Consider the following 25,208-nt stretch of genomic DNA (forward strand, 5'->3'; position numbering starts at 1 on the left):
CAAACTCAATCAAAGAAAGGGCCAAAATTTAAAACATGGTCTAAGTCGCGGGCCAAACGGGCTCAACATTTAGTGAAAACTCTAATAGTGACTCTTTTATTATAGTATATAATATAATATAATAATAATAATATATATTTTATCCAGAAATATGAATGTAAACAGCCAAACTACAAACAACTTTTCCTCAATAAAATAAATAGAATTTTAAATAATTTTTTTCTTTTTTGTACTATCCTGATGTTTTGTCTCATAGTGTCGTCTTATATTTAGATTCTTTAATTATGGCCACATCAGCTCCACAAACAAGACACACAGGTTCACCTCCGACAGACAAACAGGTAAAACTCCACCCCCCACCTGCTTTGAAAGTCTCTGTTTTCAAACTCCACTTTTCATTTAGCCATTTATTTTGGGGGGGCTAGCTTAATGGCGCGTTTCCACTAGTACCTACTCCGTACCTACGCCGAGTAGAGCTGAGTAGGTCCTAGTGGAAACGCGCCATAAGTGTCGCTATAACAGCGCTGAGTGAGGCATTGATCCGCTGATCGGTGTGTCATTATACCTGCGGGAGGAGGGGCTGCTGCATGGGTCCTGACTAGCGTGGCAGCTGTTCAGTACATTGTGGGATTTGTAGTATTAGAGGTGGGAGTGCTGTTTACCGACGGGCCATTCTTAATAGTCACATGAAATTATCTCGCGGGCCGTATATAATTGTATCGCGGGCCGGATGTGGCCATAAATATCATACAGTCTGATGAATGAGGTAGAGAAGTATAATGATAAATGGGGAAAGTTTCTGCAATTTCACTCATTACACGGGACCTGACGGGCTCATTCTCATTTTCTTTTTTTGTTTTGTTTATTTTTATTATTACCCCCCCACTTTCTGCGATAGTGGTACAGTGGACATTGGACAGACCTTTATGCTGAAGTTCCTACTTCAGCCACACCAACACTGCCTTGGGTTCCCTGTTTTGTCTTGATGTATTTGTTGTGTTCTGTTGTGTTCATAAAAAAAAGTAGCCTCAAGAGATGAATTCACACTAATGTAACAGTGTTAATAGCTTCATGTATCCATTATGAAACGATGCGGTCCTGGTTTTATTTTAGCTATGAATTACGCACAGTGTATAATGTGTGATTAATTAGTAGGGCTGAAACAAACGGCAGAGATGAATCTTTTCTTTTGAAAGATTTTATTCATTTCATATAATACTGACACATGTACTCAATAGCGGTTAACAGGCGTTTAAAAACACAGATATTAAAACCATTAGAGCGTCAATTTATTTTTAGCCCCATTGATTCCAACGACCATTTTTTACACGTTTACATGTTTCAATATACCATAACATCTACTTGGTATTAGTCTAACCTCACCCCTGAAAGGATTTTGTCCTTCGTCAAAAAAACAAAAGAAAGAAGAAGACTGACAAACTGTCTCCCCATTTTAAAAAATGGCATGTGGTAAGCCACAAACTATTCAAGGTAAAATATTCTTATGGAGGTGAAATCTGAAAAAAGAAAAAGTTTCGGTTTCAGATCTGAGAAACATTTTGACAGCATCAAGTGTGTCATATGTGGCACAGTTAAATTTAAATGTGTCATCCATACTACATGAACAGCCTTTCTGGATCCACTCCTTTTTTTTTGTAGTGATGTTTGTAATGTGGGATAGCTGTCTAAAATCCAGATCCCCTTTATTCCCAGTATGCGTATGGAGCACAATTAAGCGATAGTAGAGAGATAAAGAATACAGATTGTTGTAAAGAAGGTTGTTTTTTGTCATCTAATCCAGTGCTGTTTAGGTCATAGTTCACTTTTTTTGAAGTTGTTGTTTGTAGTAGCAGTAAAGGATTGTGGGTGATGCAGTCCTCTGCGGTAAAGGACCAAGGACACTCAGTTGTGTTTAAGGTGATGGAAGACATGGTCAGAGTCCTGTCTCTTCAGCCACCATAACCTCCAACAAAAAAAAAACAATTACTGGTTCCTCATAGAACTCCGTCGGAGTGTGTTTCCTCACCGCTGATAGGTCCATTGTGCTGTGTAAGTAACTCCATCACCATTTTCTTCATCTTTTCTTGACACTGGCTGGACTATCGGGTCACCTGAAGCAGAGAGAAAAGAAGTGGGTCACTGGAAATAGTCCTTAAAAAAAAGTTAGGATGTAGCCTGAGATAGTAAAAGGTCACAGAACCGAGCAGAACCAAGTGCTAAGCAAACTCTGGCAGACTGTGTCAGCTGAAGATTTTAAATGAGGCGGTGCCGTGCAGCACAGCCTGCTATTTGGAAATAATGGAAAGTGATTCTTGTTGGTGGAGCACAGACAACGTGGATAGTGTGGTCTCTGTCTCCTCTGGCAAGAGACTAAACAAGACACAGCTTGAATCATGGCAGTCCGCCCACAATGCCTCACTCTCTGTGTCTGGCCCTCTGCCATGTCATTTCGTCTGTTCGTCGAGACTGCTACTCTAATCACATGGTCTCTTTATCTCGTCTAACCATCTTTCCATTTTCATTGCTCATGCAGTCCTTTTTGGTTTATTTCAAGCTATTAGGAGACATTTTCAACCAGTCAACAACCAAACAGACACAAATTGCTGTATAACGGCCAGTGCTTGGGCATGTAATAGACCAGACTCTCTAAGAGTATTCCTCTGTTTTCTTGCATGCCTTTCACTCTCTTTGTGCTTTCCAGTGGCTTCCCCTCTTAGCCACGACACATGATGTCCCCCTTGTACTTCCTCATGAGGGAGTCGATCTTTTGTCAGACCCAGGTGCCAGCCATCACTGTGAGGGCTCAGAAGAGTGTTTCCTCCAAGCTGGCAGCTGAAACTGTTCTACTGTATCTGCTCTCGATGGCTCGAGGCCACCCTTCCTGGGCCCGTTCCCATTGCCTTCAGGCATCTACTCCTATGCCTGATCAAAGAGTCTGCAGGCGTTTGTTGTCACGCCAGTTCACTGTACATGCACACCGCTGTATCTCTGTGCCTGCTACGCTTTAAGGCGCTTCAAAGTCCCTTTAGGTGTTCATCCCCTTGCCTGTTTAAATATGCCTGTAGGTGGCAGTTTCTGTGCCCAATTAGAAAGCTGATTTAGATAGTTAGATCTCAATTTACAAAGAACACAAGCAGTGCTTAAGCGTCATCTCTATGGGCTTTTTAGGCCCATGAGTGCCATATTTCTCTATTGCTCATTCCACAAGCTTAACTGTCTACACTAGTGGCTGCTCAGATGGCCACAAGGCAAATGTCCCCTTCATTGCTACATTATACACACACTTAATGACACACTTAGTCACACAAGAGTAAATCATGAAAGGGTATTATTTAAACTGTTTGATTTTGATTTGGGTTTTTTTTTTGCTATTCTTTAATAATCAATAAGCTGCATCAAATCAAATTAGGTCTTGATTTGTATTTAAGTTGTTTCTCTCAAGGAGAAAGCTGCTTTCAGAATATGTTGCAGAACGCTGCATCTGTTTAGGGTTGATGTGAGTTAGCTGTATAGGAAGTGAGATATACATGCACTGCTGACACCTTGTCATTTGTTTATGTGTGTATCTGACTGCGAGTGTATCTTCGCAAATGCACACACACTTGCCTTGCAGTCTATGACAGCTCAGTGGCTCGGCAGCCCAGCTGTGTCTGTCTGCTCATCCATATGATATTATTTGGCATTGATCGAGCTGTCTTCTATCCCCTCCCTCTCTCCTCCCTCTGCCCTCCTCCGCTCCTCCTTTGCTCCCAGCCAGGGATAGATTCAGGGAAGGATGGAGGATGCCGAACCCTCTATTCTGTTTTTTCCTGCTCTGTGTACCCAGACGGAAACATAAGCCTCTTGTCAGCTGACCAGTTCCAATATTCTTGTTTTCAAGTGTTTTCTTTAGTGTTTCATCTACCCCTCACCTCTTCCTTCTGCCTTTCCTCTCCACTTTCCACTTATTTTTTTCCTCTCATCTTTCTCCCCCTGCCCCCTTCTTCTTGTTCCTGCTCTCTCTCTCTCTCTCTCGCATCCTCTTTCTCTCTCACTCCATCGTCAATTTCAATTTACGAGCCGGTCTTAATGGGACTATAAGAGAACGTTCGATGCTATTGATCTGGATGCCTGCGCATCTTGACCTCAGTGTACCACACCAGAGGAGAAAAAAAAAACACTCTTTTCATCATTAGGCCAACACAGCAGCTAACACGCTCACATACTGTACACCCACACATACATAAAAGTCACACACATGCAAACTCACACAGATCATTGATCAAAGACCTGAATGCAAGAGACAGAAAACATTTGTGCTCTTACAAACTATGACAGAGTCAATGATAAAGCGTTGCCTGGCTGAAACTGTTTTGCTTTCATCTTGTTCGGGAAATTATAAACTCACACTTTGGAGTTGATAAAACTAAATGCATGAGATCAGATATATGAAGCAACTTCCGAACAGCACTCACAGAAATTACATCATTTTCATATCTGATCAACCCCTCGTTGTGTGTTGATGTGCCTCTCTCTTCAATTATGCCCGTTACATACCCCAAGACCACTCTGTCATTTTCCATTTGTCTCTCTCTTTGTCTCTTTATCTCTGTGATGAATTTGGAAAGTTCAGTTCCACTCATGAACAGCATAACACAAATTTGAGCATGGGCCTGCACAGCAGAAAACTATTTCAGAGTGAGAAAAAGAAGAGGGGCTGCTGAGAAGTAAAGGAGGAAAGAGTGTAACTCGAGGGAGCAAGATCCACTTTGCTAGGTAAGAGGTGAGCATACCAAAAGGCAGGTAAGGAATTTTTTATTGGCCCGGCGTAAAGGAGGCAAGTGTTGCAGAGAAAGAGAGAGTAGGAAAGAGAGAGGAGATAGACCACGTGTGGCTTCATCTTTTCTTATCCCTCTCTTTTACCCACGGAGATGCACTCTCCCTCCTCTGACCACGCCTTCTATCAATTATTTAGGCAGAAAACAAAGGACTGCACCCGGTCATGAATAATGGAAGGTGAGAAGGCCGAGAGAAGGATGGAGGTTAGAAACAGAAGCATACAGTGACAAGAGGTGAGTCTAACACAAATCCCTTCCTATGACAGACAGCTAAGAGCCTGCTCAGGTCAAACCACTGAAGAGAAGCTAACAGGTGCCAATGGGGGCCGAGCAGAAAGATATGTAATGGACATCCACACCAACGCACGTTAAGATTCGCAGATAAAGACACGGACAAATGGACAGTTCATGAAAAATGGAGGAAAAGAATACACACATACACAAACTGCATTACTGTATTATGGGCGAATTGGAGCACAAAAACTATCCAAGGACAATTACCACTCTAGTGTATCCGATGTGGTGAGTTGTTTTTGCATCGAGTCAGATGGCATGCCAGTCAGACGCAGGGAAGCAGGGCAAGTGGGAGTGAAGGGAATTGTGATGTTCTCTCTCTCCCTGTGTGTGTGTGTGTGAGTGCGTGCGTGCGTGTGTGTGTGTGTTATTTGCCTTGTTCCTGTTGGCCTTGTTTTTCTTCAGAGACTGTTTGATGTTAGATCCAAGACAGGCGGGAAAGTAAAGTAAAGAGAGAGAAATTGGGTGAGAAAAAGAATGATATGGAGGAAAAAAGAGGAAGAAGCAGGGGATAGACAAACAAGGCAGAAAGGAGAAAGAGATAGGGCAGAGATATAACACTATGGAGGTGGAAGTGGGTCACTCGGTGGTAGGTCTGACCGCGTGCGCATGCATGTTTGTGCAAGAGGGATGAGAAGAGTGTTTGTGTGAGAGAGAGAGAAATAGAGATAATAAAGAGAGATAGATTGTGTGCACACCAACCTTTGTGGTCTTGACTTTGTTGCCTGTGCTGCAGCTCCATCCTGTGAGGTCTGGGAGAACCTTACACTCCTCACCGTCCATACATGGCTGCATCTGACACCACCACTTCTGGGCTACAATGGAGGCTGGAGGGAAAGAGAGCAGAGGGCAGCACATTTATTTTAGTGAAGACATGACTCAATGTTTGTTTCCATCCAAATTTAGTGGAAAATTGCATAATATACAAACAGAAAATTAGTTTCCATCTACTACCCTTACGCCAGTATCAGGAGTGGGCACATCAAGGTCTACAGGTGTTGGTTGACATTAAACCATGGTAGGGGAGGGCGGTACGACAAGATGATGTAATTAAAAGAGCTCCAGTCAAGAGTCAAACAAATGAAAACAATGTGGAAAACCTGATGCCAATGTAGCATTGTTGTTAAAGATTCATGTGATCTGGCGTTTTCATCTGCCACACTTCTTCCTCTCTTCGGTGGAGCAGAAAGTTCCATGAACATTAAAGTCATATGCTCCAATTATGCAGTGATTTATTCGCCAGGTGTGATTGCACTTTGTTGCATTTTGCTCTCATTGATACACCCAACTTCTCAACCTCGGCCAAATTTGAATTTCCAGCTTTTCCCTCTCCAGCTCCAGTTCTAGTAACCCCATGCTTTATTCACCAAACATTTTCAGCTGTCTTGCCATGATCGGAGTGTCTCAGGTTGTTTCTGGTTTCATCACCACCACCTTTCTAAAATCATTTTTATAGAGTATAACATTTACTTCCTTGTGGATACAGAAATTTACTGCAGATGTATAAATTATCACAAGTACAAAACATACATTACAACAATCTTTTCCATTTCATTTTTCAATGAATTATACTCAAATCCCTTTAATCTCTTTATAGTTATGAATAATCAAACTAATTACAGAGCCAATCTGTGGTCACGCTTAACAGATCCATTCTTTAACTAAGTTTACCATTCACTTTAAAAACTTCTATAAAACAAATATAATCCCGCAGACTCTAAACATATGGCTTGTTACTACTCACAACTAAAGTGAATACTTGGTAAACAATGTTATGGATCATTGTCAAGATAATTATTGAGATATTGTCCATATGTCCCAACCTTTTAAACCATCAAGTGAAAACAAAATATAACGTTTCCTATTTTGACAACCTTTCAGAAAAAGCGGTTCTGTTCTCTTTGGAGAGCACTCTTTTAAATTCAGATTATTATTTTTTGTGTGGTGTTCATGGGCACTAGAGTCATGTGAAATTAATCAGCGCATAAGGGATTATTTACATTTTCATTCAAATGGGAAAAAAGGACAAAACTAGAGGCAAGATATGCATGAGACAGCTGGGATATGTTGTGATCTTTTAGGGTTTAGAGCAGATTTGTTCGCAACAGATAAAATCAGAAGCAGACATGCATTTAGCAAACAAAAAAACCAAAAAAAACCAAAAAGGCTTAGAAAGACCAGACACATTAAGAACAAGAAGATGATTAAATATCATCACAAAAGAAAAAAGTGACAAAAGAGCACTCAAACAAAGCTGACTGACTAACTGAATGTGCAAAGATGTGAAAGGTGCGCTTATGATTACCCTTTCTTCATCTGTCTCTCTAACCACTGGGTCTTTATCTCAGTCAGTAACCAGGTAATTACACGTTTAACATCTAATTATTTAAGTAATTGTCACGCACACTTAATAACTATATAGTTACTTAAAGAACAGTGCATTCAGTGACATAATACCCATGGGATTAGTGACTCTTTCTGAGGGAGATACTTATCGTGAACAGTCCAACTTTGCAATAGTGTCTGAAAAAAATGTCAAAGGATTTCTTTGTAATCAGATGTTGCAGATGGTAGAGCTTTTGAACACAGAAATCCCAGTGTACAAAGATTAGGCAGAATTTCATCAAGTCATCATTATGTGGTCTGTTGGAATTTGCGTCAGCTCAATACTGATTAAGAAATTTAAGAGTTTTATGGTTAATAAACCCTTTTCAAGTGGAGAGAGTCACGGAAGTGCTTTTTTTTGTCTGTTGTTTCCCTACTACTACTACTAATAATGATATATGCTAAACAAACACAAGGTAGGAGTTCACCTGGTGAGTTATATATGTTGTAGTTTAAGTAATTCAACTCTGAAATCTAAAAAATCTATGGCTATAAACTCGTACTTCCTTATTTGTGCACTGTGAATATGTAAGACTTAGGGGTTTTAACATGAACAGGAACTCCAAGAAACAACTGAGCCGCAGAGAATGCAGTCTGTGATTCCATCAAGTGCCACTCTTCATAGCTGCAGGGGGTCCACAAAACTGGGTTTGTGGACACAATAGCAGCAGCCAGGGGGATTTTTCAGGTATATGTGTGCCTAATTTCCAGCCTAAAATTGACAGAATTACTGCCAAAAAACAAACCAATAAATAAAAGCTCTTTTATGTGTAAAAACTCTGATAAACATTTGGGTCTATTGAAATCAACCTCTCACTCATTGTCAAAAAGACAGCTTCAGAAAGATAACACTCTTTTCTTTTTGCCATAAAGATTCATGTTTGGAGTCCTTTTATGTTCACATAACATTGACTGATGGGCTCAATATGACAACAGAGGCACCTGAATTCTTCTTTATGGAGCATCTTCCCTATTCTGCTTCTGAGTTAAGAGCCTATTATATCATACTAGAATCTGGCGTATTCAGTGTTTATGTATAATTGGATACATTTGGTTGGTTAAGAAGCACATATTACTTTTACTGTTTAGAATAGTTCAGATTTGTGTTTCTTTTACCTTTGCTGACTATTCAGGTAATAGCCGGAGTAGGCATTTCATTATTTTTGAATTGCTTGTGTGTGCAATGTAACCTCCTCATGTTTGTAATTCTGCTGAATTCATCACAAGAATAGAGTTGACAGAGACTGTGCTTATTATGTCTCATAATGGCAGAAAAGCAGGGACAGGGGAAGAAAGGCTTCAGTCTGATTTTTGTTCTTAGCACTTCTATTCAGTGGCTACAAGGACACCTACAGTATTTTGACTACCAGCGCATACGGCCAAGAGAGTATTGATATCTAGCCCTTCACCATCAAATCAAAGTTTACTTCAGTCATACATCATTTTTTATGTCAATTTATTTCTAAGAGAGCAGCACTCAGCAGAAAATGGACAGGTGTATTCAGTATAATGTAATGATATATTTCATACAGGATCTCTGGGTCAAATAACACTTCGCTACGTCTTTAAGAGCCACATTTGTGAGGATTACTGCGTCAGGACAGCCAGAACCTATCAATTACATTTCAGTCAGAGACACTTGTGAGAGGGAAGGTACCATTTATAGCAAATGGTGATGCCATTAGATTTGGCAGAAGAGGCACTGGTCTTTGAGGGAGCTCTCAAAGAATTGCAGGACTTAAGAGTCCCCTCTAACTAAACTGTTTAACGGAACCTTAGTTAAATCAGGCATACCAAAAAAATATGGCACACATGAAGGGGGTTGATAGTGAAAAGAATCAGGTCATAATGTCTGTGCACTTGCATCATTATGATGGGATGTTACCACTCAGCTGGTAGCAAAACAGCTAAAGACTGAGCCAGTGATCAAAGTATGAATTAAGCATTGAACACTAGGGGTGTGTATCTTTCCCCCTCATACCATTTAATATTTATCAAGATACACACTCCACGATTTGATGCAAAAACAATACAGATTGATTTATAATTTGTCAATTTTGAAGACTAGCCAAAGCGGAGCAAATGTCAGAATGTGCACAATTAGAGGTACATACCATCAACGCAGGAGGGCATGGCCCGGGTGGTGCCAGCAACCTGTCCAGGAAAGCAGGAACATTTGACAGTCTGAGACCTCTCCTCAATCTTGTTCTTGTTACAGCAGCGATGGGCAGCGATCACCTCACACGTCCCTGCCTTCACATGCACTGTGAAACAAAGACAGAGACAACCGCAGTGGTCAGTATACCAGGCTCTCCATGGTTCTGCTATCGTTAAATATCAGTCTTACAAGACAATTTAAATCTAAGTGTTTAATCCAACGTTTGATCTAAAATCGAACATTAGCAAGAAAGCGGTAAACAGATAGAAAGAATAGTAGAGTATTTTGTAATCAGATTAGCCTGGTTCCAGACCAATGGATCACTTTGTTAGTGGGATGTCATCTACCTGTCCCTGAACCAGAAAAACAACTACAGAACAATTATGACAAAAATGGTGGCAAATGCAGATCAGGTCAATGCAGCTATACAGGTTGTTGTAATAGAACCTGCATAAAGAAGAAGAATAATGAAGGGAAATGAAAGGGCAATTCAGTGTGATTATAAGACAATTATCAGATAGCCATGAGCCACAAAAGAGCAGTACTATCAAATTAAGCCTTTTATGAATTCTTTATTTATGCACTGATGTGTGCACAAACAAAACCATGCACACATCTAAAAATACATATTTGGCTTACAGCAACACATAGAGGCTCACAAATGTAGTAAATCTGGAAGTCTCAATTGTTACACCATGGCTGCTGAGCCACAGCTGCTCCTTCACTAAGAGGATCTGTATAGAAAATGCATGATAAGTCCCTTGTAGTTCCTTTGCGATACACAGGGAATAAAATGGTAACTCGGTAATTGAAAGTGAGAAAAACAGCCACTGTTTGTATTAGAATATATTCATTTGATTGTATGGTACAGCATCCCAGTTGCATATTAGCTGCAAAACTAATGAAGGGTAGATACGGGAAGCCCCCTTCACTTCTTCTATAGCTACCACTTTGTGTGCACATTTATATACACACACTTCAATCAGACAGCCGTGTGGTTAATTAACAACAAGTCCACCCCTAGCACAGAAGTCCCTTGAGTCAGCTAAGAGCGGGAACAAAGAAATCACTCTACATTTGAAGATGTGTGATGTCAACACATGGTCCTTTCATGCCAGCCTTTCATCAAATACAGGAAAATGTCAAGGACAAACAATAAGCCTTGTGAGGAGCTCTGTGTGCAAGAATACAGTATTCATGTGCCAGCACATGCCTATTTGTGACTACGTACATGTTGTACCTACAATGTACAGTACACTGTTCATGACTTTGTATGTTGTATGTGAGCATACACGTGCATATATGTATCGTCTTATGGCTGTGAAAGTCAAGGTCTGTGCTTTTGGCTTCTCACAGTTTTGGAAGTTAGTGCTATTTCCATTACAAAAGAGTCCGCCCACAATACAACAAAGGGTGCACACTGCGTGGCAATGAAAACTAAAGCAGCAAACAATGACTCTGCTCTGTCTAAAGAGTATTTAAAAGTGAGGCACGCTGAACTGAAAGACCCAGTATGAATATGTTTAACAGGCTAACAGTGATTTGAAAAGTTCTTAATTTGCTCCGTTAATGAGAAAAAGACAAAGCAGCAATCCTGCAAAGCCCAGTCCAATTAATATCTCAGTGAAAAGCAGATTTTAATATCTCACCCACTGTGTGTCAGTCTCTCGTTGTTCTTTCATGTTCTATGGTTTCCCTTTCTTCTCCTCTAGCAGTGGTGCCAAAGGATAGTGATGACGGCTGATTGATGTGGCCATCTGTCTGTCCATCAATCCAACACTTTGGCCCACAGAATCATATCTCCTCAGCTACTGAATAGATTGCTACACAATTTGGTGTTGGAATTTATGGCCCCCAGAGAATGATTCCCATTGCACCCCTGACCTTTGGTTCATCTTCACTGTCAGCCAGAGGGTTCCATTTGTATATTTGCAATATCCTCATGTTATCAGATTTTTCCTCTGACGCTGTGAATTTAGTTGTGGATATTAATGCTCTCCAGACGACGAATGCCTCTGTAATTCCTTTAAGGAGACCCTTGACTTTTTCTCTGTGCACTCAGCCCACATGTTTCTCTCTCCATCTATTTTGTTTATTGCTTGATTTTTACTCAAGTGCAAAATTCTGGCCAAATCATCAAGTTTGTGCACAAAACAAAGACAAAAATTGGTTGATTTTTTTTTTTGTCCATAAGAGGATGAATTATATTGAGTTTGATGATACTGTTCCTTTCCACTTAAACCAAAATTTCTACTTGCAGAAAAATATGTGATAATTTCACTGTACCTTTAAACCAAAATAACTGCTTGTACATTAGACGTTGTAGATTGATAATGCCTATGCCTATACCTATGCTTCCCCAGAGGAGGCACCTTTTATGTCCTTTTGTGGCAAGGTTGGAAGAATATCTGAATCAACAGCGTGTCATTTATTCCATCCAACATTTTCATACCCTAGGATGAAATGAACATTGCAGCCTCTAGAGATTGCTTGTGGGCTTTAGAGGTTTAGTTTTGTTAGATCCTAACACCTCTCATTTTGGCTCCTGCCCTCTCTCGCTGTGCACCAACCTAATTGGCTTGCTTTTCTTTTTTCTTTTTAAGCCTGACAACTATGTTGGCAGATAAACAGCTCAGGAAAATCAACACTCACAGACTAAACACCTACACCCAACCCTCCCCCACAGACAACCCTCCCCTTTGGCCCATTTTTAGGCTCAGCACCTGCAGTGGTAATTGACTCAGCATTAGTAAGAGTGACGGTACACTAAGCTGAGCATAGAGGAGTAATGAGGAGGCGGTTGGTCAGGATTTTACTGGAGCAATGTAGAAGTTCATTGAGGCTTGATTGCACATATTAATGTTAATAGACGGCAGTAAATTGGCCAATATGGACCACATGGTAAAATGAATATGAGCGGGAGCAATGTGACAAAACAGTTCAGTGGTTGATGTGTAGATGTCAGCAAACCTCTTGCTTTAATTTGCAGCAGAGTCGTTGCTTGTTCTAGATATTACTCTGTAAAATTCACCTGACAGCTTATAAACCATCACTGCTGCCAGGTGAAAGTAACACTTTAAAATGACTAACTATGCACTGCAGTCACTCAGACAACAAAAATAAGGATGTGGAAAAGTGAGTGCTGATGCCCCACTGACCAAAATGGTTTGATTATTATAATTGTTTTGATTGCTGCCATTCATAGATTTTACAAAATGCAGACAGTGGTAATCATCCTGCCTGAGGTCTTTTTAAATCAACCTTTTCAAAAAATGAAAATTGGTAAAACACATTCTTGGGACAACGTGTTTATTGAAATAAAGGATGCTGTTCTCATGTTGTCAAAAAGATTGTATTAAAAGTACTGATTTTACCTTTGATAGAAATGGAAATTGGCAGTATTCTTGTTAGGCTCACACTGGGAAATCCTCATTTGGTTTACTATATGTTCCATTTGGCAGCAATCAAAACAATACCGTTTCCGGTGGATTTGTGCTAAACATGTTGTATATTTCTTTAAGAAGTAATTTAGGTGTTTTGGGGTTTTCTCTCTGATTTGCAAAAACATAATGGAAGGCAAAATGGACACACCACATCATTTTAAATGGTAACTTTCTTCATCAGTTTTACATGTTTCCACAACAGGATGTTGGAGTGCGACTTAACAGCAGGAGGGATTTGATTTGAGATTCAAAAAGTAAGCAGGACAAAGACAGAAAATATGGACCTTGATGTTTGCTTTTGACTCATTTGTTCACAATCACTCGCCTCCTCCATCGTCCTCACTTACAGAGGAAGTGCAGAAAGAGGAAGTCACGCTCTTACCGGCATCATGCTATAGTCATGATTATACCCTGCATGTCTGAGCTTCTTGCAGTGCAGAGAGCTGCTGCTGATGCTGACAATGTTGCAAACTGACACGCAAATATGCACCTGTTACACATGCTACAGCTGCTATCACTGCTAAGCTTGGTGAACCTGCTGGCTTTACTGTGTATGATGGCAGGCGTTGGCCGGATTGCCCCAAAATGTAATGATTTTTATTGGATAGCATTTATATATATAATACAATATCTGATGCTTGCTCATGTGGGGGTTCTTGAATCCTTAATTTTGAATTCCTGAATCGTTGGGTCTCTCTCTTAATTAAAGAGTTTGGTCTAGACCTGCTCTTTATGGAAAATGTCTTGAGATAACGCTGTTATGAGTTGGCACTATATAAATAAAGATTGATGATGTGCCTCCAAATGGAAGATTCATCGTATAAAAATGACTCTTGTACATAAGATTGGATTTGAGGATAAAACACATAAAATAGCTTTTATTTTGTCAAGTGTCTGTATCATGACAGACAGTTGGTCGGTACTCACAGGGAAACAGCGCTGCTAAGACGTGTGCGGACAGTGTTTAGTCTACTCTAACTCTCTAACGCTGTGATGCAGCTAAAGGAGTCAACAGTTGGACGATGCGTTGTGCTGACATGTTAATAATTATCTGCTAGATAGTGAGTCAGACAGTGGGCCACCAACTGAAATAAACTCTGATAAATGCTCAGCTAAAATTAGGCATTACTCACCACATGACATGCACAGAGGGACACTCACACAAATATACACATGGAATACACTCACTCACAAATAGTTATTTTATCCCTGTGTAAGCTCTGCTAAAATAAAAAGCAAATGTAAACACGGAGGGATGTTAGTCTCCAAAGCTTGACATGGACTGCTTCACGATGTGTGTGTGTGTGTGAGAGAGAGAGAGAGAGAGAGAGAAGGCCAATAATGCTAAATTACAATAAAAGAGCATCCAGTTCAGTGTTACTAGATGAGAATGCTCTTTCCATTTCATAAATGGTGACTACCCTCCTTGCCATCTCTCTTTCCCACTTTATCTATCCAGCTCTGCTTTACTCCCTTCTCCTCTTTCTCCTGCTCCTCCTCATCTTCTTCATCTATCTCACCTCATCCTACTGCTATTTCATAAATGACCCCTCCTTTTCTCAATCTCTGTTAGCCACTCCAGCACCCCATTTTTCCTCTGCTCTCTCTTGCTCTTAGCTCTGCACAGCAAACGCAGCAGGGTAGCAAACCATTATCCTCAATCACAGGCCCTAAATCTGAGAATTTTTTACCCTTTCTATAATGTGTTCTCCCTCTCTCTCCCTGTTTCTTTTACTCTGTGTCGATGTCTCTCTCCCTCTCTTAGCCCCCTCCCATCTCTATCCATGGCACGAGAACTTGTTATCCCTGCCTCTCTTAACACAGCAGTGGCTGTTAACCCTATTTACTAAGGATGACGTGCTACTGACAGACTAACAGATGGACAGATTGCCCTGACTCTGAGCAACCTGTGTGTGTGTGTGTGTGTGTGTGTGTGTGTGTGTGTGTGTGTGTGTGTGTGTGTGTGTGTGTGTGTGTGTGTGTGTGTGTGTGTGTGTGTGTGTGTGTGTGTGTGTGTGTGTGTGTGTGTGTGTGGTTTCGCAGACACACGTGAAGCACTGAGAAAGCTCACTTGGTCCCAGCGGGGTCCCTCTTTTAAATGTCATTCCTACCACTGGGATCCTCTCTCCCTCTTTCCCTCTCTCCCTCTCTCTCCCTCTTTCTCTCTCTTTGTCTCACACACACAAATACAGTGCATATAATAAAGAGAATCAGCAGAAATACAAAAGTATAGAGATATTCAGGATATTGAGTTGTTTTACATGTCATCACTGCATGTAAGGACCCAATTGCACCAACATTTATAGCTTTTAAACTTTTCTTTTTTTAGAAGATTTTGGACCAAAATTCTTGGCCAAGAGCCTCTAACTGTTCGGGCGGCAGAATGAGCAGAAAAAAACTCTGTAAAGCACTCTGGATATAAGCGCTATATACATGAAGTCGTTTGAAGCCATTGACAATGAATGAATTCTGTCATGATTGTCTTGACAGTTTCCAAGAAGTACATTTCAAATTGGCTTCTTTTTAAAAACACAATCTATGTAGATGCATATTCAGTGCCAAGAGAATAAGCCAATGTTGGCAAAGCGGCTACAGGAGCTGACAATTCCTCATCAGGTCTGATTAAAGTACTGGCATGATAAATGAATGGCGAGGCTTACCACACACTAAACACACCCTCTGGTTTATGTGTTTTTGTAGGTGGTGGTTACACAATGCTCTGATTAGAAGAAAAACTCATACTCTTGAAGTTGAGAAATAGATATATGTTTTTGACTACATTTCAAATTTGTTACTTAACTTCATTACTTCATTTCTTAAATCATTTGTTGACATCAATTTTTTTTGTTTCTGGCATTTTTAGACAGTATATTGTCTTTAAAAGTTTAGTCTGTTGAATGGAAATATACATCATAGAATAAAAAAATAAAAAAGTACGCTGACCATTGGCCCCAGCTCCATCCAAGCCCAAAATAACTGACACAGGGAAAATTATGGTCCAAGTTAATAAATGTATCCATAGTGCATATAGATGCACTATATAAATCACATATTTAGTATCTATAAATATTTAAGTATTTCCCCAAGGCCCATGGTGTTCTATTCACAAAGAGCATATTTTGAAATGGAAAATGAGTTCAGAATGCTTGCCAAGTTAATTAGATTACAACGTACGTTTCTCAGTGCATGTGTGTGTGCCCATCAGTGCATGTACGTCCATGCATTTGTGTTAATAATTAGATTATATTGGCCTCTGAGATGGCACCATTCGTTATGAATCGTAAACACAGAGCGAATTAAAATTCTGTTTAAGAGCCTGCCAAGAAAATTAGCATTGAGAGAAAGGGAGGCACACACATTCGACCACTACTGTCTTCTCTTTCCTCAACCCTGCTTTCCATTCTCTCCCATGTCCAAATGCCTTCTGCATGTCTACAACACCATCCCACCTCTCTTCTCACCTGCTGCCATGCTGTTCCTACGTACTTATACTTAATTACTTACTTACTTACTTACTTATCATCTGAAGGTTAGAAAATGGTACATAACAAGGACAGGACACATAGTTATCTCTTTTTTGTTTCAGAAATAAAGGTACCCAAGCTGGAAGCAGAAGAACTGTAGATTTTTTTCTTTCCGCCATGAGTTCCTTGGATACTAACTAACATCAGCATTGTACTTCCTGTGTTGTGTTGTTGTGTGTCTCATATTGTGTGTGTGTGTGTGATGATGTGTACATAACTAGACTGATCAATGGCAACCCCCTGAGGAGCTCGACTCTCCTCACACACTAATGTCCCTCTCTGTTATTATAACCCTTGGGACCAGCAGGGAAAAACATGAGCAGCAGAAGGAAGAGCAAGCATGAGTCTTATCACGCTGATTTCTGTTTAAGTGTTCATTTTGATCCGTTTGGTTATAATTAGTTATGTGATGCTGTAAGAAAGGGTGTGTGTAGTCATGATTGACAGCTAACCCTAAACCGTGAATGAGCCATGTGGGTATATTGGACAGAAGTACTGCGGCTCCAGCCTGGATCCCTACTGTGCAGACTCTGGCTCCTAGAGGGCCTCCAAGAGAGCTTTGTAACCTGACCATATGTTGTTATTGGCCTTTTGCTAAAATGACTGATGCTGTACTTCCTCATGGGAGAGCAGTCTCAATATAAAGTAAATAAATGATCATTAAAAGAGTAAAACAATTTTATTACTGACCAAACACACACACACACACACACACATATAGACACACGGTTCTGTCACACACCATCCTTCAGCTCAGCGTTCCCGAGTGAATGAGTGACCACAACTTGAGAGTGTTTGCTCACAGCAGCAGTTCCTGCTCAGGATGTGACAAAAATAAAGAGTGATAGAGGAAGAAACACTGGAACCTGGCTCATCGGAATTTAGATTCGAAAGGTGAAACGCTGTGATCGTTCACGCCGAGGGGACCATCCCTGTCAGAAAATATGCCTTTCCAAAAATCTCAACCCATTTCGATGCACTCGGCAGCCTGAGCAGAAAACAAAACCAGCCTCAACACTATCAAATACTTATAACATTGCTTTCTGATTGCATTTACTCTTCCCATCACTTCTGCCATGTGACTGGCTCTGTTTCACCCTAACAAGGTGACAATCGTGCCATTAAGGATATGACGAGCCACCTGCTGAGCCACTCCATCTGCAACACACTCCCTCCACCACCACCTACCCACCCTGTACTAATCATCCTCACTGATATTAGAACAGCTTGTGCCAGATTGTCTACTCCCCAAAACCACGCCCCTTGTTCTCCATCACTGATCTCCATGCAGTTTTAATGCAGCACCGACAAGGGAATTATCTCCCCACACCACCACCGCTGCCCTTCTGCTACATGATACAAGATATTAGCTCATGCGACAACGCAGGCCTGCTGACACATGGTGTGTTCTGGCATACAAGTAAGCCTGCAGCCACCATCGCTACCACCCCACAGCAGATAATTTGTACTAATTTGTGCTTCAGGCGAGATATTAGGGCGGCGAATTGGGTATAAATTGTTAATATGCTCAGATGTGTTAACACAGCATTACCACTCAGCCATTAACCTGTGTGTGTGTGTGTGTGTGTGTGTGTGCCCTCATGTTTTAAACCCTGCGTTAATTGTTAACTGTTGACTGGAGGTGACTTTTCATAAGCCCTTGGGGAATGTCCAGGTCTCCTTGCTCATCTGTATTGCTGTCTCCCTCTTTCTCCTCCCACTCTCTCTGAATTTAGAGGCCTATCCAGTGTTCCGGGAGTATTTTCATCATTCCTCCCTCCCGGTTATGTTCATAGTTGTGGAGCAGCTCAGACTCAGGCCAGCCTCCTTTAATTTCTCTGACTGAAACTGGCGTCTCTCTCTTTTCGTTGCTCGACCTGTCAGTCTTTCTTTCTCCTTCTCTGTGTCATTCTGGCAAACCAGTATAGAGACAGAAACACAATGATTGTGTTCAGTCCAAACACTCATGCCCTTCCTCCAGGTTTCTTTGTCAGTCAGCTGACGAACAGCAGAGATCTATAGCCCAGCAGCGATGTTGATGATGATTTCATTCAGTCTGAATTCTCTTCCTGTCAAACGAATGAGGACGGACACTCGTAAACGTCAAGCTCTGCGTATTTCACTTTAACAGGTTGCCGTGTGTGTGTGTGTGTGTGTGTGTGTGTGTGTGTGTGTGTGTGTGTGTGTGTGTGTGTGTGTGTGTGTGTGTGTGTGTGTGTGTGTGTGTGTGTGTGTGTGTGTGTGTGTGTGTGAGTTAAGCTTGTTGTTTATGTCACTGTGTTGTAGAGTGTCGTTTTCACAGATCTAGATAAATGGCTTGCTATCACCCTGTTTACTCTCTGTGAAAGACTGGACAGTCCCATATGTTACACCACACCAGTCAACTCAGAGCACACAATGCACAGTGCAAGGTTTGCACATCTGCAAACCTTGTAAGTCTCATGTGAGTGACTCTTAACCGTTTTTTTTTTTGGAACTGAAGGTTTACAAGAGACGGGGACCGTAGAGAGCATGTTTGATTGGAAATTACTTTTCCCGATAATGACAGACACATTTTAGGTGTGTTGTTTTGTACTGTTGAGTGAAGCAATGCATAGTGTGGTGCTGAAACAATCATGGGCTCGCAGGATGAAGGACGATGATATGTTGAATCACTGTAATCAATCGATTTGCTTGCTGAGGTGAAATAAATCTGCTCACTGCTTTAATGTAGAGTTCAATTGTGGTGAACTTTGACCGCCCAATTTGCAGCATTGGCCAGTTGCAAATCTTCATAGTTCTGACCTTTGAAGGAATGGAGTAAACAATTCAGAGGAAGCTAATCACATTGGCTGCCAATAGAGCGCCCCTTTTTGTATTCATTAGTCCATGAACAGAAGTAACCACTGCATGCCCCACAAGCAGCCACCTCATCACCAAGCTCCAGTATAGACTATTTCATTGCATGAAATGCCTTCACTGCACTACTTTACTCTCAAAGATTTAAAAAAATGGCAGAGATTTTATTGTGAAATAGGAAAAGAGTCAGTGTTTAGATGAAGAGCTAGAAGCTTCATCAAGCAGCTCTTGACAGCACACTCAGGGAAGGAAGCAGTGTCTCAGGGATGCACAAATTCTGTTCCTGCTGCTTTTTTTCCATCCCACTTCAAACCAGGAGCGTTGCAGTAACCGTGGCGACATCACGTTTTGCTAACTTTCAAGTGATATACTTTTGTTCAGCTGTAATTCTGACAGTGATTCATTCATCATTACTTACTCATTAACAGCCAGTTAATACAGCGTATTTTGGTGTTTTGTCCTTTTCTTCTGTTTGGAACTCGGCCACAGCTTTAATATGTATGTGACCAAAAAGAGCACGACTGCCCTTATTGGCTGCCTACTGAAGAGAAATTGGTGTCCCTCTAAAAAACAAGTTTCCTGATCATAGTTAAGTGCAGAATTTAATAAATTGTGACATATACTGATGAAATAAGGTTCTTATCCTCTAAGACCTGAGCGCAGCGTTTGATGCGATTGACAATGATTTCCCAATCAATACTCTTGAAAAGTTGGTTGGCCATTCTAACTGTGTGAAACTAGTTCAAAACATACATCAAAGGGAGAAGTTTACTTGATTTTATACTTCTATGAATTCTATTCTATTTTATTTTATATTTTATAATTACATTTTCAATTAGTTTTATCCCCCATGTTAAATTATGCATTACATTTATTCTATTCTATTATTTTTGTGTTCAGTTTGTCTGTTTCATGTGTTAGGGACTTTGTGCTTATTTCTCATATGAAAGGTGCTATACAAATTAAGTTTACCATCATTGCTATTACTGTATATTTTTATACATACTGATATTGAATCAGCACCAATAAACAGCAGTATTGTATCATGAGGTCCCTGCCAATGTCTGTCTCTAACATATACACAGTCTTGTATAGACTGACTGCATTTGATGACACTGGCATTAATAAAAGTAATTTTAGCTCTCTCTTTACAGATACAGAAGCATCACTGTATTATCCCTCTAAAGAGATGAGTTCTTAAAACTTTTATGTTCATATCCAACAGTGGCAACAGAAGAGCACAACAAACAACTGAATACTTAATCCTTAATCATCCTTGATTATACTGGAGCATAATTACACAATGAATTTCTTTGATGAAAATTAAAGACTTTCTCTGATAAAGTTCCTTGGTTCATATTTCAAACACCTTCATTGGCCATTGAACATTGACAGGTGTGTTGATGAGTTCTGTGATTGGTGCATTAGGCCCATCTCTTCTTAAAGCCTCTTTTCCATTGCGTCAGCACTTTCTCTCTAACTGCATTCATCAGGACAGATCATTACATCCTTCCACTCCTCTCCTCCCTTGCCTCTCTCTGTCTCTCATCCCATCCCTCACTACCAAATGAAAGGGAAACCCTGGTGTGTCTGAGGCTGGCTGGCAGCAGAGCCAGAGGTGGAAAGATGAGACGAGAGAGGGAGGGGAGATGAAGGCAAAGAGAAGGAATGAGAAAAGACGGAGAGAGGAGAAAAAGCTCTGCCTGCTCTGACTGTAAATGCTGTGAGAGAAGAGGAGAGTTAGCGTTGAAGCGATGATTGGTCTCCGTTAGGACTCTCTGGGAAAGAAACTGAAGAAGCACTGTTGTTGTGCTATTAGTACACAGCAGGCTAAAACTTAAGCTTAAATTCTGTCTGCAGCTTTCAAAATCACACTGTAAGCAAGAGTCAGGAGAATGTTGTGACTGATCAACATGAACACTTTCTATTAACAACACCCTTGTCGTTCATTGGCTGAACTGAATGACGGGGGTTGTGTTTGTGTGGGTAGCTGAGATCATTAGGGGAACGTAAAACCTGTGAAGAATGAAGATTAAAAGCTCTGGCTGTTGTTGGATAAATCAAGATGGTGTTGTGTATTTCCCGTTTCATTCCTTAGGTTGCACTACAGTGGAGCAATATTTATGTTCTTAAACTTTGAATGCTGAGCCAGATCCGAGGTTTGGGCTTGCCATAGAAAACGCAACAGCAAGTCAAGGCCCAAACATTATACAACGAATTGAAACAGCAGTAACAACGTCGCTACAACAACATCATCATCATGGTAAACCAACACACCTGCTCCGATGTTCAGTCGAGCCAAAACATCCACGCATTTCTTTCCATTGTCACCTCATATTTGTAAATCATGGTTCGAAACAAGAAGCTTGCATTCTAACTTTCAAACATTGCAAACATTTTGCCATTATTTCTTTCATGTTCATATATTTTGAATGAAACCGTTACTGTCCAAAAGCATGTGCCCTGCATTACATGCACAAGGGTGTTTTCTCTTATTTTGCTTAAAAAAACTCTCAAGGACTCAACAGTCATTTCAGTGACACAATTCACTTCTGACTGTGAATTGACCAGTTTTATTCACTGTAAAGAATCATTCTGATTGAACCTCAATGCAAAATAATGGTGATGGCTGCAATGGGTGAAAGGACAATAATAGAGGTTGATGACAGTAAAATGTTAGTTTAAATACTGTATAATCCACAACTATGTGGGCTGGTGTTGTTGGCCCACTAGCTGCCTGCAGTTTAGGCTTACAACCCTGACTTAGCTTTCCTGTCCTGTCTACTTTTTACATGACGCAAGTACATTTCACCAAGCAAATTATGGTTTGACCAAAAGCACGGCCTATCAAGCAGCACGTCCTCTTCCTATGGCCTGAAACCCAATCACATGCCTGCTTCACCCATACAGGTGTTTTCACTTATGTCGCCTAATCAGAGCTCTTCTTAGAACTGTGCAGGCATGAACAAATTGTGCTTTACTGACATCTCCCTTGTTCTCCAGTTGGTTTTATTGCATCTATAGACTTTTTTCACAGCAGACATTTTGGCATGTCATAACAGGAAAAGCACAGCAGACAACATTGAAAATGACTCCATTCCATTTAGTGTCCTGGTAATGTGCACGCTGGGTCACTGGGACACTTAATGAAACTGAGCCATTATGTATAAAATTTGGCTCAACTTTACTTTTTCTGCCATGACAAGTTATGGCTTTGCTACTCTGTGCTTTATACTATATTGTATTTACACAATTTATATTTCTATGTTATGGGCTATGAATAAAGTCCGTCATTTTTAAGGTCTTTGGTCATTTTTAAGTTTAGTATTTAAAGCCCCTGTGGTTTTGGAGAAATGTATCATGTTCTAGTTGTCTTACAAATAGTGATCCTTCAAGATCCCCGGTCTCTGCAAAACCTCATAGTCTGTGAGTAAAAACTGACACATTGTCTTTAGATGTGAGGGGGTGTTAGACTTAAGTCTTTTAAGAAGCCTTTTCAAAGTCTTCTGGTGCATGGTGTACATAAAGGTGGGACAACTTGATAATTCCAGCATAGCTCCGCCCAACATTAAGCCAATCAGAGGTCTAGTCAGCAGATTCAAAACACCTATGTGGATGTGCACAGCCTTTAAAAGAGGCAGGACATTGCCTATAATGGTTATCCTTTTTGCATGTCCCTTTGGTTCTCGCAGCCTCACAACACTGGAGGTTCTAAACTAGTGATGGGAATTTCGGCTCTTTTTAGAGAGTCGGCTCTTTTGGCTCTTTCGGCTCCCAAGTGGCTCCTCAGATTTTTTGTTGCTTCAATAAATGTATTACCAAATTATGTGTAAAATGAATTACTAATGTAAAAAACACATCATATAGAATATTTATTGTTTATATTGCTTTATTCATTTTAAATTATTTAGTTTTACTGGGGTCATAGAGCTCTGGGCTGTAGGTCTTGGTGGCTGTGGTGTTGTCCTGGATGATGCTGTAGACATTGTAGGAGCAGTAGACACACTGGCACCTTCATTAACAGCAGGGTCCCTTGCTTGTCTTTCCTCCTCTAACTGAATTGATGGGTGAACAGTACACACTTGTCTGTGCAGGTTGTTTGTGGAGCCTGCCTGATATAAAATTTTAATTTTGCAAAGTCTGCACTCTGCCCTCAAACTTGATCAATTGTATTAAAATTTGTCCAAATTTTTCTACATCTTCTGTCGCTCATGTTTCTCACCTGTCCTGCCTGCAGTCTGACTATGTAGCAGTGCTCTCTTGCTCCCTTGTCTCGCCCTCACTCCAGTTCGTGTGCTCACTGCGCTGTGTGTCTGTGCCCCCCCCCCCCGCTCAGTGTGGACACACAGACACCACCACACATCTTGACCAATCACGTGCGGCTTTAACAGAAAAAAGACGAAAAAAACATATCGGCTCCCGATCAGATCGGCTCTCAATCAGGAGCCGTCTCCCGTCGTTCACTTCAAAGAGCCGGCTCTAAGAACCGGATCGTTCGCGACCGACACATCACTATTCTAAACGTTTTGTTTTTTGTTAAAGGAAATCACACCAAAGTTGTTGCAGCACAGCAAATATTCTGTATTTGCTTCAGGCAGTTTGTATAATTCGCTTCAGCCTCACCAGGGGAGATATTAAAGAACTCAGTGGCAGAGTTTCATTTGGAGAAAAAAAAAAAACAAAAACACATTTATTTGATAAACATTTCAGTGTTCAGCATTTGTATTTTTTTTTTTTCAATAAGCTACAATGTGCAAACATTGCTCTGAGGAATCCAAGGAGAGCTATGGGCTACTTTCCGTACTTATCTGTGTGTATGTAAGTTTATCCTTACTATTTCAATAGCTGCATCTTATTTATACAACAAGGCCAGTGTAATTTAAATTCCACAAGAGCAATTAGTTGATTAAAATATTGAAGAGGCAACTTTTCCTTAATTATCAGGTAGGAGTTTCCTGATTGATTAGGTTACCTTGCACATGTCCTTGTAATAACATTTTTGTACACAGTTGGTGCATAACCCAACTTGAGCCTAAATGTTGCTGTGTCAGGAAAAACTTCACCCTGATTTTGTATTTCAGGCCATTATTTGTTTGGCTAGTAGGTTAGTGATTAAGAACAATTGTTGGTAGAGAGAGAGGCCACTGTACATCACGCAGAAGAGCAGATAAAGGAGTCAATAAAGGTGTATTGCAATGCAACACAAAACAACACACACTCAGCTAAATAAAATGTGTGAAAGTTGGGTATTGGTAAACTATGGTGAGAATCTGAAGAAGACATGGAGACCAAATGTCATGACTGCTTTGGGGATTGGAATGTGAATCATTGTCATCTTCCTTGATGATACATTGTAGAGTTTCAAGTAGCCCACACAATCCTCAAATAAATGATATTTAAAGTAAAGAGGTGACCGTACAGGTCATCTCAGAACCTTTTTCTACCTCAAGCACACAGAGTCTTGTATTGATTCTCACAATGAGTACTGTATGTGCTGGCTAAAGCACGCTTCGTCCACGGAGATATTTAAAAAATACACACACACACACACACACACACACACACACTTCCAGACACACAAAAGCCACACAGAAAATATATTAAGTCCAAGAGGAAGCCCGGTTATTTCCCGGACATCTCTCTCATAGATGAAAAATAGAAGAATTTCTATTAATCTGAACCAAAATAAGCATAAAACACTCAGTGAGGGATTGAGTGATTTGTGCTTTAATGCAGCCCACAGAGTATT

General features: G+C 40.6%; 1 protein-coding gene across 1 annotated transcript in view; it reads right to left on the bottom strand.

The window, feature by feature from the left end:
- Positions 1 to 1,309: 1,309 nt before the first annotated feature.
- LOC139210019 (chemokine-like protein TAFA-2) overlaps positions 1,310 to 25,208 on the bottom strand; it is a 76,665-nt gene continuing 52,766 nt past the window's right edge. The window contains exons 3-5 of the mRNA XM_070839969.1: positions 9,611 to 9,760; positions 5,814 to 5,938; positions 1,310 to 2,111 (exon numbers count right to left, since the gene is read on the bottom strand). Coding sequence (XP_070696070.1) covers positions 2,100 to 2,111; positions 5,814 to 5,938; positions 9,611 to 9,760 — 287 coding nt within the window. The 3' untranslated portion in view covers positions 1,310 to 2,099. The remainder of the gene's footprint in view (positions 2,112 to 5,813; positions 5,939 to 9,610; positions 9,761 to 25,208) is intronic.

Source organism: Pempheris klunzingeri, chromosome 11 (assembly GCF_042242105.1).
Source record: "Pempheris klunzingeri isolate RE-2024b chromosome 11, fPemKlu1.hap1, whole genome shotgun sequence".
Taxonomy (NCBI): Eukaryota; Metazoa; Chordata; class Actinopteri; order Acropomatiformes; family Pempheridae; genus Pempheris; species Pempheris klunzingeri.